The 11,834-nt window shown below is 36.2% G+C and overlaps 1 protein-coding gene across 1 annotated transcript; it reads right to left on the bottom strand.

The window, feature by feature from the left end:
- Positions 1 to 354: 354 nt before the first annotated feature.
- Positions 355 to 11,524, bottom strand: LOC104084949 (uncharacterized). The gene is made up of 12 exons (XM_070201594.1): positions 10,069 to 11,524; positions 9,698 to 9,936; positions 9,245 to 9,455; positions 8,875 to 9,112; positions 8,642 to 8,792; positions 8,252 to 8,542; positions 2,271 to 3,591; positions 1,900 to 2,138; positions 1,554 to 1,764; positions 1,193 to 1,430; positions 958 to 1,108; positions 355 to 860 (listed from the first exon to the last, which is right to left on the bottom strand). Exons 1-12 carry the CDS (start codon positions 11,351 to 11,353, stop codon positions 558 to 560), a joined length of 4,878 nt encoding a protein of 1,625 aa, XP_070057695.1. The 5' UTR covers positions 11,354 to 11,524; the 3' UTR covers positions 355 to 557.
- Between the last annotated feature and the right edge of the window lie 310 nt (positions 11,525 to 11,834).

The raw sequence follows: 11,834 nt of genomic DNA, 5'->3' as shown, positions 1-11,834 counted from the left end.
TTTGTTGAAATATTTAATTATTAAAGCTCTTGACGCAAATAGGGTGCTATTCTCTGAACAGAAACATTACAAACTCAAAAGCTCTGAAATTATTATTGGAGTTTACATTTTCTTAGTAAGATGCAAAATTCCTGTACGTCTCACAAATTCAAAAAGAAAACAAGTTAAGGTAAAGGGCTGCTTAAATTCCGATAACAACTTTGTACCATTTTCTAGATAATTTAACTAAAAACTGGAGTTACAATGTGCAAAATTTTCATTACTAATATTCATTTTTGTGATTTCCAATTTCACGAGAAAATTGTTATAGCTAATAGTTCAGGAAACAAATTTATAACTTTAGAATTTTTGTGATACAAGAAACATATCTAAAGTATATATTCAAAGAACAATAGAAATAGAGAAAACATTTCATCCATAAGTAGCTAACATCTCCAAGTAGAAAAATTCAACTTTATGTTTTATTTCAAATACTACTGTATTTTTCAAGAATCAAAGTTCTAATATATTTTTCCTATTCATGTGCACGCAAGTCAAAATAGTTAACTTGTCACACACTACCGAGGATCTAACAATGTGATTGTGACATCATTATTTGTACTGGTTATCTGCGATCCTGATTTTGCTTCATCAAATATGTTTCTTTCTGTGAAAAATCCTGGTTCTTTAGCTTTTGGCAGTAGACTCTCATTAGCCAACATCAGAACGACAGAAGACATGCTTGGTCTATCATCTGGATGTTGTTGCACGCATAATAAACCCACTTGGATTGACCTTAAAACTTGAGATACATGGCAAGAATCAGCTAGCTGCTCATCAATTAGTTCCAAGGACCTATCTTCTTTGTAAAGCTTCCATGCCTGTTTGAGTTTAGATCATATGGATCATGACAAACTCCATGTCTTGTAAAGTTAAAAAAATGAGTTCTGTGTGTAATGAAGATTACACAGTGCTTACATGACCGAGAAGGTTAAGGTTGTGATCTTGATGGACAAATCCTCTATTTCTCTTGCAACTCACAATCTCTAACACCAAGACGCCAAAGCTAAATACATCGGATTTTACCGAGAAGATCCCATCTACTGCATATTCAGGGGACATGTAGCCACTGTGCCAAAAAAAACAACACCATGAGAACTAAAGAAATGAGATGTCATATGAGAGTACTTTATATGATATTAGAGATTCGTACTGTGTCCCAACCACATGACGTGTTTTTGCACCCATCTCATTTCCTGCAACACTTCTGGCGATGCCAAAGTCTGATATCTTTGGATTCATTTCTATATCTAGCAAAACATTGCTTGCTTTAAGGTCTCTATGGATAATCCGTAGTCGAGAATCTTGATGGAGATACAATAAGCCACGAGCAATTCCGTTTATGATGTCGAAACGCTTTGGCCAATCAAGTAAGTTTTTCTTTGTTTGATCTACAAAATAAGGTTTCTTGTTAGCAGTTTTTGTAATCATGCCTTGGTCTGAACGTACATGTTATGACTAATAGATCAAAGTATTACTCATTTTAGCTTGTGTAGTAGGTTAGAAATCCAAACCAAATATGTGTGCATTCAGGCTTTTGTTAGACATGTATTCATAGATCAACATCTTTTCTTCCCCTTGAATGCAGCAACCTAGAAGTCTCACAAGATTTCGATGCTGAAGCTTGGAAATATAAATAACTTCGTTCTTGAATTCGTCAAGTCCTTGCATGGAAGTCCTTGAAAGCCTTTTCACAGCAATTTCTTGTCCATCTTCCAACACTCCCTAGAAATGGCAAAAGTATATCAGGAGAACATAGATTTTGCAAAGATGAGAATCAATTGCAGAATGAAAATTATCTCTAACACACTAATCTTGATCATAAACTGGTTACTCTTCCAACAATTTTTCACTGTGTACCTTGTAAACAAGTCCAAATCCACCCTCACCAATCTTGTTGTTGAGCGAAAAGTTATTTGTAGCTCTTGTTATTGTAGACAATTGGAACTGTGGCAGCTCAAAATCTTCTTTAAGTTTCAGTTTCTTCTTCTTTTTCCGTTTGTATAACATAATCAGGCATAGCAAAATCATTGCCATCAACAATGAGATACTCATTGTGAGTATCTTTGCCTTCTTTCTATTTGAACCTGCGTCAGATACTACTACCAAATTTTTCTATCAGCCACTGCAGATCGAGATAGGCCACTATTGTTGCATAATATGGTCTCCATGTGTTGAAAAACTAAATTTAAAAACACACCATTGGAAATTTCTTAAACATAAGTTCTTACCTTGCTCCGAAGAATCCATTCTGATGTAAATGTCTTGCCCTCTTTCAGACAGCTTTCTGATGTCAATCAACTCCCCGAACCAAAACAAGCAACCTTTGTCTCCATTGCTTATATCTAGACTTGAATAAGCTGTGCAAGAGCAGTTCCTGGAGCATACGTGACTACACTCTTCGAGTGTCATGGTCTTATCATACTGAGAGTACTTAGTATCCGGCAACTTGATTCCAGAATACTTTAGAAATACATGTTCCTTGTTGCAATCAAGAGGTGTCCTCCGAACACACCCTTCTGACCAATCTCCCTTTTCCCATTGTTGTGGATATTTAGCTACAAACTTTTCCAAACATCCACAAATAGGGGAATTATCTATGTCACAGCTCCCATAGGCACCACATAAGCTATATGTATCACAATTATCGGAAGGTAAATTGTAGTAAATATGCCAACTCTTGGTCCGAGCCACCCACGTCAAGCGTTGGACATAACCATTGCTAGTGAGGACTAGTCTTGATAAAACTGAGCTGTTAATGATTGAAAAAATATAGTAGACCTCCTCTGTATTGAAAATAAATTGAAATGTAAAAATGCTGCTTTGTGTTAGTAGTTGTTTGGGTATCCCACTCCATCTAAAACCATTCCATGGTCCTGCACGAACTGATACACTTGTGCCACGTTTGGTTAGGGCCTGCGGATATCCAGTAGGATCAATGTGACGAGTGAATTCTCCCGGTGTTGGATCATTATCGGTCTTCCATGCTGAAAGGTAAGCCTCATGGCCAGTTTTAAGATTCTTGCCGAGCTTCATACCGGGCAAGTGCGTATCAGTTGGAAAATTGAAGCTCTGCCAGAGGAAACTTTCTGGGTTGCCATCTTTTGCATCTTTTACAACAAGATTACCAGAATCTAAAAGCACTGCAACTGGATTTTGGATTGATCTTGAGGTGTTAGTGGACCATATAATTTCATTCTTGTCGTTGAGAAGAGCTAGTATTCCTGGCTTAGTGACCTTCAAAACAACTGAAGATGTGTTGGTGAGTGGTTTTTCTCTATTGGCAACCCATACAACTGTCTGCACAGGAAGAATTTGCTTGTACCATATACCGATGTATCGCTTTGAGGAACCACTGGGGCTGAAAAATCCCATTTCAAAGGTTCCACCAGATGAAACAACAGTTTGACCATCTATGATGAATTGATTTGTAGTTATTACATCTGTTGTTGTAGAAATCTTGTGTATTGTAGAGTAGAAAGACAACACAAAAAGTAGGAAGAAACTAGCTTCCATTATTGATGACTTGATGATGCCCAAGTCTTTGGTCGCCTATATACTATTCCCTCCGTTTCATATTAAACGTGGTAGTTTGGGTACGGAGTTTAATAAACAAGAGTAGACTATTGTCAAATCACCTTAAGTACCAATTTTACCCTTAAGGGTCCACATGCTAGCTTTTTTAATGAAAATTATTATAAAGTAGATACTAAATTAAATGTGCCCACATGTCCACTTTAACTAAGTCAAAAAACTTTTTCTTCAATTCTCATAGTCTACTAGCTACTCGCTATTCTTAGAAATTTCTTCAATTCTTGTGGCGCCAAAAAAAAAATGTCTTTCATTCTTGTGGCCCCAAAAAAAAAAAATGTCTTTCATTCTTGTGGCGCCAAAACTTCTCTTTTTTAATTAGGTGATAAGCTTGTCTATTTATGTAGAGATATTTGAGATTATTCACTTATGCTTTCAGTGTTTCTCTTCATAATCCTATTGTTTCTCCTAGTGTTTCTAATTTTCTCTTACATTTTGATTATTTTCTTTAATCCTATTTTATCTAGCATATGAGATTAATTATACACAAATGAGTGACTCGCAATTAGACTCAACTATTAGAAAAAGAAGACTAAAAATTGAGGAGCGTCATGCTATAACCGAATGGCTTTTGAAGGAAAGCAAAAATGGAGTTGTAAAACATAGGTCTTTAAAGTAAGTTGTGATTTTATTTAATACTTCAAGGAGTATTGTGGAAAGAATTTGGCAACATACAAAATTAAGTGTCGCTAACGGTACTCCATTAAATGTGTCTCCCCATATTGTAGGTAGAGTTGGGAGAAAACGAATTCATGTCGATATTAATATGGTAAAAGAAATTCCTCTTCGTCGCCGAACAAATATTCGATCTTTGGCATGTGCTATGGATATGTCAACGTCAACTATTTTTCGACGCATCAAAGAAGGAGCTATAAGGCCACATACCAATGCCATAAAGCCTCATTTGACGGAGGAAAATAAGAAGGAAAGACTTCAATTTTGTCTATCAATGATTGAGTCTGGTACGCTAAATTCAAATCCTATGTTTTCAGACATATTTAATTATGTTCATATAGATGAAAAATGGTTCTTTATGTCGAAAAAATCTGAAAAGTTTTATCTTCTCCCTGAAGAACAAGAGCCAAACCCATATAGATCTTGTAAAAGTAAAAATTTCATAACAAAAGTTATGTTTATGGTTGCTGTTGTGCGCCCTAGGCTTGCTAAAGATGGAACTGAGTTATTTTCAGGAAAAATAGGAATATTTCCTTTTGTGTTCAAGGAACCCGCCAAAAAGAATAGCAAAAACAGAGTAGCTGGAACTTTAGAAATAAAGCCTATTTTATCAGTCACTAAAGATGTCACTAGGACTTGTTTAATTGAAAAAGTTCTTCCGGTGATTCGATCAAAATGGCCACTTTCGCAGTCAAATACTCCTATTTTTATCCAACAAGATAATGCGAGACCTCACCTTAGTGTTAATGACTTGCAATTTACCGAAGTTGCTCGGCAAGATGGATTTGATATTAGGCTTTGCTTTCAACCTCCTAACAGTCCAGATTTAAATGTTTAGGACCTTAGATTCTTCAGAGCTATTCAATCTCTTCAACATCAAATGGCTCCTAAAACTATTGACGAGTTAGTAAATGCAGTCGAGAAATTATTTAATGTCATGAAAGTTGAACGGCTGAATCCCCTGTTTCTGACTCTACAATATTGCATGGTTGAAGTGATGAAAGATAAAGGTGGAAACAATTATAAAGTACCACATATGAAAAAAAACATGCTAGAACGACATGGAACTCTTCCTACGCAAGTTTGTTGTGACATTGGTATTGTTAATGAAACTCTAGCTCTGCTTTAAGCTAGAGTTATAGATCAAGGTTATCTGCAACTTATTTTTGTAAAGTTCGTCACGACAGTATTTGTGATCGATTATCTAGTGACTTTGGTCAAATAATGTCGCTTCATAACTTCAATCAATGTGTCTTTATTAATAATTTGGGATAAAAAATAAAACACGTAAGTAAGTTACATATGGCTCGCAATATTCTAATTTCTTGGAAAATAATTGTAACTGCAACATAATGGAAGAAGCCACGTGCCAACAAGCCTAGAAAAGATCTGACTCTAATGGCTTCACTTTTTCAACATTTGACTTTTAAACTAACCTAATAAAGTTATTTCACAAACTATTTACTCTTAAATTCAGTGGTCCGTATCAGATTTTTGAAGGAGGGATGGTAAAGGTAATATTGGTATCTCAAAAGTAAAGGATTACCAAATTTAAAAATGTATTATTTATTTTGAAACAGACTAAAAAGAAAAGTACCTCATCTAATATGAAACAGAGGGAGTAGTATGATTTAGACTTTAGAGCCAAATTCCACGTTAGGTGCTTTTTGACGTAACTATTAAAGTTACTACATGTGACCAGGAGGTTACGGGTTCAAGCCGTGGAAACAGTCTCTGACAGAAATGCAGGATAAGGCTACGTACAATAGACCCTTGTTCTGGCCTTTCTCCGGACCCTGCACATTGCGGGAGCTTAGTGTATCGGGCTGTACGGTGTACTTTGTTGCAGTGTTGAAATTTGCTAGCACGTGTTTGAATATTTACAGCTTCTGAACAAAAAGAGGATGGAAATTTCATTTTTTTTAAAAGCAGCATCTGGACAACGGCACTAAACTATCGCTGATTGTGCTGTTTCTAACATTTGATTAGTAAAACAAGATGGAAATTTCGGAATTGTGATTTTAATATGATATGATTGTCTTCCTAATTTATCAATATCAGGAGGTTATGGTCAATTGGTCATTCCCCAAAGATCTGACTTTTGTGGAGGATACAAAACTCCGTTGTAAGTCAATAGTATTACTTGATAACTATTATCTTTTCGTTGGATAAGAAGGGCTCGCTTCTGCAAAACTTACAAAATTCGACAACCTATTCAATTGCGAGTCCAACCATACTAGTTTTACTCAAATTCGATTCCAAATCGGTCTCCTATTTACCTAGTAAAGTTTACTCGATAAATAATTCTTTCACCAATTAAACAAAATATTATTCCATTTACCCATAAACCTTGCCATATAATAAAATTTTCACCCAATAAAAGGGACACTAATTTGAGGAACAAACGTGTGAAAAAAGTTGTTGTAATTAGAAGTCCTTTACGCAATGAATAAATAATTGTTCTTAATGTGATGGCAAGTGGGTAAGCAGGTAGAATATGGGAAGTGGAAATTCCTGATCAAACGAGACTTCAAAGGTCAGCAGATGAGAAAAGTTGGTAATATTCTAACTTGTTTGTGTGGAAGAAATACTTGACACAAAATTTCTGGGAATTCCGACCGACTGAAAGTTTTCTTTCAACAGATCTTGTGTTTGTTATTTCTCCCGTAATTAGCACGTCAGCAATATTCTATTAATTTTAACAGAGTTTTGTTTTTTGCATTTTCTTTAGTTCTAGGATTTTGGACTAAAAGTGCTACTGTTTACAAACATGAAGGACTTTATTTGCGTCTAGAGGTATCTAACAAGGGTCAAAGTAATCTTCACACATACATAATGGACCATTTTGATTTGTTTTCTCGGCTTGGGGCCTTAATTTATGCTCATGATAGCTATTTATTGCAGAAGTGTTTTCTGAGAATAAGTTTGACCTAAAAAGAAATGTGACCGAGGAATTTGAGGCGTTGACCAACAATGCTGGAAGAAGATTCTGAAAGGGAATGGGGGAGCTTACATTCAAAGAGTTGATGATGCTGATCTTATTTCCCACTCGGTAAATTAATCAATTAAAACTATAATCATTGATGTACTATAAAATTTCTTCCCCAATCGAGAAGTGGAAAAAGAGACAGAAAAATAGAGGATCGTTCACCTGGAATTTTTTTTTCTTTTTCTGTTTTAGGGGCGAGCACTATAAAACTGATGCTTTAGTAGTTAAATAAGGAAATTTGATAATGTTGATAAGTTTGAGTTTGGTTGTTTTGCAGTTCTGGTACTACTCACCTCACGGGAATTCAAAGTTTGTTACTTCCAATGATGAATTGATGGAGTACTCCGCCATGTAGATATTCAAGACCTCTTTTGCTTTTATGAACAGGTAATGCTGTTTTCGTTTTACTTATTAATATTCCACAATTTTTATTCTTGAATATGAGTATTATCATGGCTGAGGTTGAGTTGGAGATTTGTGTATGATAAAGGCTTTTATGTTTGGAACTTCTAATAGTTAAACAATTTTACATAGTTCAGGGACAAATTTGGAATTTTTCCTTATTAAGATTTATATTTCTTTTAAAAAAAGGCAGTCCGGTGCATGAAACATCCCGTGTTTGGTCCGAGGAGGGCCGCACCCCTTCAAGTAAAAATTAAAATTCAATTGTATGACTCAAAAATGCAAAAACCAATCAAGGCAAAGGGGTGCTTACAATCGGGTAACAACTTTGTACCATTTTCAAAGTATATTTAAACTAAGAAATGGAGTTATAAGAAAGTGCAAAATTTCAAATAATAATATAGATTGGTTATTTCTAATTACACAATATAATTTGTTATAACTAGTAGATATTGCTGTATATTTCAAGAACCAAAGTTTCAAGTTTTTTCCAAAAATATTATTCATGTGTACACAAGTCAGAATAGTTAACTCATTCGCACTCTATCGAGGATATAACAATGTGATTGTGACTTCATTTTTTGAACTGGCTGTCTGTGATCCTGATTTTGCTTCATCAAATATGTTTCTTTCTGTGAAATACCCTGGTTCTTTAGCTTCTGGCAGAGGACTCTCATTACCCAACATCAGAACCACAGAAGACATGTTTGGCCTATCTTCTGGACTTTGTTGCACACATAAAAGACCCACTTGGATTGACCTTAAAACTTGAGATATATGGCAAGAATCAGCTAGCTCCTCATCAATTAGTTCCAAGGACCTATCTTCTTTGTAAAGCTTCCATGCCTGTTTGAGTTTTGATCAGGGATCTAATAAATTCCATGCGTTGTACAGAAAGAAAATGAGTTATGTATGTGTAATGCAGACTATATATAGAGTGCTTACATGACCGAGAAGGTTAAGGTTGTGATCTTGATGGACAAATCCTCTATTTTTCTTGCAACTCACAATTTCTAACACCAAGACGCCAAAGCTAAACACATCAGATTTTACCGAGAAGATCCCATCTACTGCATATTCAGGGGACATGTAGCCACTGTGCCAAAAAAAAAAAAAACACAATGTATACTAAAGAAGTGTGATGTCATATGAGAGTACTTTGTCTTAGAGATTCTTACTGTGTCCCAACCACATGGCTTGTGTTTGCTCCCATCTCATTCCCTGCAACACTTCTAGCCAAGCCAAAGTCTGATATCTTTGGATTCATTTCTATATCTAGCAAAACATTGCTTGCTTTAAGGTCTCTATGGATAATTCGTAGTCGAGAATCTTGGTGGAGATACAATAAGCCACGAGCAATTCCATTTATGATGTCGAAACGCTTTGGCCAGTCAAGTAATTTGCTCTTTGTTTGATCTACAAAATAAGCTTTATGATTAGCTATTTCTGTTAACATGCTTTTGCCTTGGTCATAAATGTACATGTTATGACTAATAGGACAAAGCATTATTACTAATTTTAGCTTGTGTAATAGGCAAGAAATCAAACCAAATATGTATGAATCCAGGCTTTTGTTAGGCATGTATTCATAGATCAACATCTTTTCTTCCCCTTGTATGCAACAACCCAGAAGTCTCACAAGATTCCGATGCTGAAGCTTGGCAATATAGATAACTTCATTCTTGAATTCGTCAAGTCCTTGCATGGAAGTCCTTGAAAGCCTCTTCACGGCTATTTCTTGTCCGTCTTCCAGCACCCCCTAGATGACATAATCCAATCTATACACATAATTACTCAGTATATAATATATATGACATAATCCAAAATTAAAACAAATACCCCATCAACCTATACTTGGCCGTAGGTGTAGTCAAAGCACCCAAGTTAGCCTGACCAAATCCAATGCAGCTCCCACCCCTGCACCAAAATTGTGCCGGATCTACACTGGTGCGGCAAGGATTTTATAGGAGCTAAGCAACATAACAGATTTGCAGTGTATACCTTGTAAACTGGTCCAAATCCTCCCTCTCCAATCTTGTCGTTGACTGAAAAATTATTTGTGGCTCTTGTTATTGTCGACAATTGGAACAGTGGCAGCTCAAAATCTTCTTTGAGATTCAGTTTCTTCTTCTTTTTCCGTTTGTATAACAAAATCAGGCATAGTAAAATCATTGCCATCAACAATGAGAAACTCACTGCGAGTATCTCTGCTTTCTTTCTATTTGAACCTGTGACAGAAACTACAACCAATTTTTGCTATCAGCCACTGCAAATCGAGATGGGCCACTATTGTTGCATAATATGGTCTCCATGTGTTGAAAACCTAAGTTTAAAAACACATAATTGAAAATTCTTTAAACATAAGTTCTTACCTTGCTCTGAAGAATCCATCCTGATATAAATGTCTTGCCCTCTTCCAGACAGCTTTCTGATGTCAGTCAACTCCCCAAACCAAAACAAGCAACCTTTCTCTCCGTTGCTTATATCTAGACTTGAATAAGCTGTGCAAGAGCAGTTCCTCGAGCAGACTTGCCTACACCCTTCGAGTGTCATAGTCTTATCGTACTGAGAGTACTTAGTATCAGGCAACTTGATTCCAGAATATCTTAGAAATACATGTTCCTTGTTGCAATTAAGAGGTGTCCTCCGAACACACCCTTCTGACCAATCTCCATTTTCCCATTGTTGTGGATATTTAGCTACAAACTTTTCCAAACATCCACAAACAGGGGAATTATCTATGTCACAGCTCCCATAGGCACCACATAAGCTATATGTATCACAAGTATCCGAAGGTAACTTGAGGTAAATATGCCAACTCTTGGTACGATCCACCCATGTTAAGCTTTGTATATCACCATTGCTAGTTAGGACTATTCTTGTTAACCAGTTGTTAGTGAGAAAATAACTATAGTAAATCTCCTCCTCATTAAAAACAACTTTAATTGTACTAGAGTTGCTTAGTTTTTGTAGGTATAATGGTGCCCAACTCCAATATAAACCATTCCATGGGCCTGAGCGAGCTGATACTTTCGTGCCACGTTTGAGGAGGACCTGTGGATATCCAGTAGGATCAACGTGAAGAGTGAATTCCCCTGGAGTTGGATCATTATCGTTCTGCCATGCTGAAAGGTAAGCCTCTTGCCCAGTTCGAAAACTCTTTCCAAGCTTCATATCAGGCAAGTGTGTATCAGTTGGAAAACTAAAGCTCTGCCAAAGGAAGTTATCTCGGTTCCCATCATTTGCATCTTTTACTACAAGATTACCAGAACCTAAAAGCTGTGCTACTGGATTTTGGACTGATCGTGAGGTGTTAGTGGACCATATAATTTCATTCTTGTCATTGAGAAGAGCAAGTATTCCCGGCTTGGTGACCTTCAAAACAACTGAGGATGTATTTGTTAGTGGTTTTTCTCTATTGGCAACCCATACAACTGTCTGCATATGAGGAAGAATTTGCTTGTACCATATCCCGATGTATCGCTTTGAGGAACCACTGGGGCTGAAAAATCCCATTTCAAAGGTTCCACCAGATGAAACAACAGTTTCACCATCTACAATGGAGTGATTTGTAGTGATTATATCTGTTGTAGTAGAAATCTTGTGTATAGTAGAGCAGAAAAACAATAGAAACAGTAGGAGGAAACTAGCTTCCATTGTTGATGTCTTGATGCCTAAGCCTTTGGTCGCCTATATACTGCTTATGATGATTTAGACTTGAGAACCAAATTCCACGTAATCAGCTATTGTGCAATCTTGCAATTGGCTTCCTCATTTCGATATTTCTGAAAATTGTGTTACTTTAGTGTTGTTTCGACTACGTTATCGCCTATGCAGATTTGAAGTTTATGATATTCTTATAGTCTACTCTTCGGGAAGGTTACTTCCAACATTTGATTAGTAAAAGAAATGGGACCATTTAGTGGGGGAAAAGATGGAAATTTCGCAATTGTGATCTTATATTATGTGGTATTTTCTTCCTAAATTGTATTACAAGTCTATATATTGGTCAATCCACCAACCCTGACTTTTGAGGAGGATTCAAGTGATAGGTCATTTAAATTCAAGTGTGTTTGTATGTGTGTGTGGGTGACACTTAAGTTGTCAATTACCGAAATTTTCCATGATGCAACTAGCC

The sequence above is a fragment of the Nicotiana tomentosiformis genome, chromosome 4 (assembly GCF_000390325.3).
Source record: "Nicotiana tomentosiformis chromosome 4, ASM39032v3, whole genome shotgun sequence".
NCBI lineage: Eukaryota > Viridiplantae > Streptophyta > Magnoliopsida > Solanales > Solanaceae > Nicotiana > Nicotiana tomentosiformis.
This window is presented reverse-complemented; position numbering and strand designations above follow the sequence as displayed.

What these genes read in the sequence shown, in the direction of transcription:
- LOC104084949 (XM_070201594.1), bottom strand. Translation starts at nt 11,353, where the DNA reads ATGGAAGCTAGTTTCCTCCTACTGTTTCTATTGTTTTTCTGCTCTACT. An exon ending in GATGGATTCTTCAGAGCAAG is followed by an intron (nt 9,937 to 10,068) that starts GTAAGAACTTAT and finishes AATTGGTTGTAG; the next exon opens with TTTCTGTCACAGGTTCAAAT. An exon ending in CCTGGATTCATACATATTTG is followed by an intron (nt 9,113 to 9,244) that starts GTTTGATTTCTT and finishes CTTATTTTGTAG; the next exon opens with ATCAAACAAAGAGCAAATTA.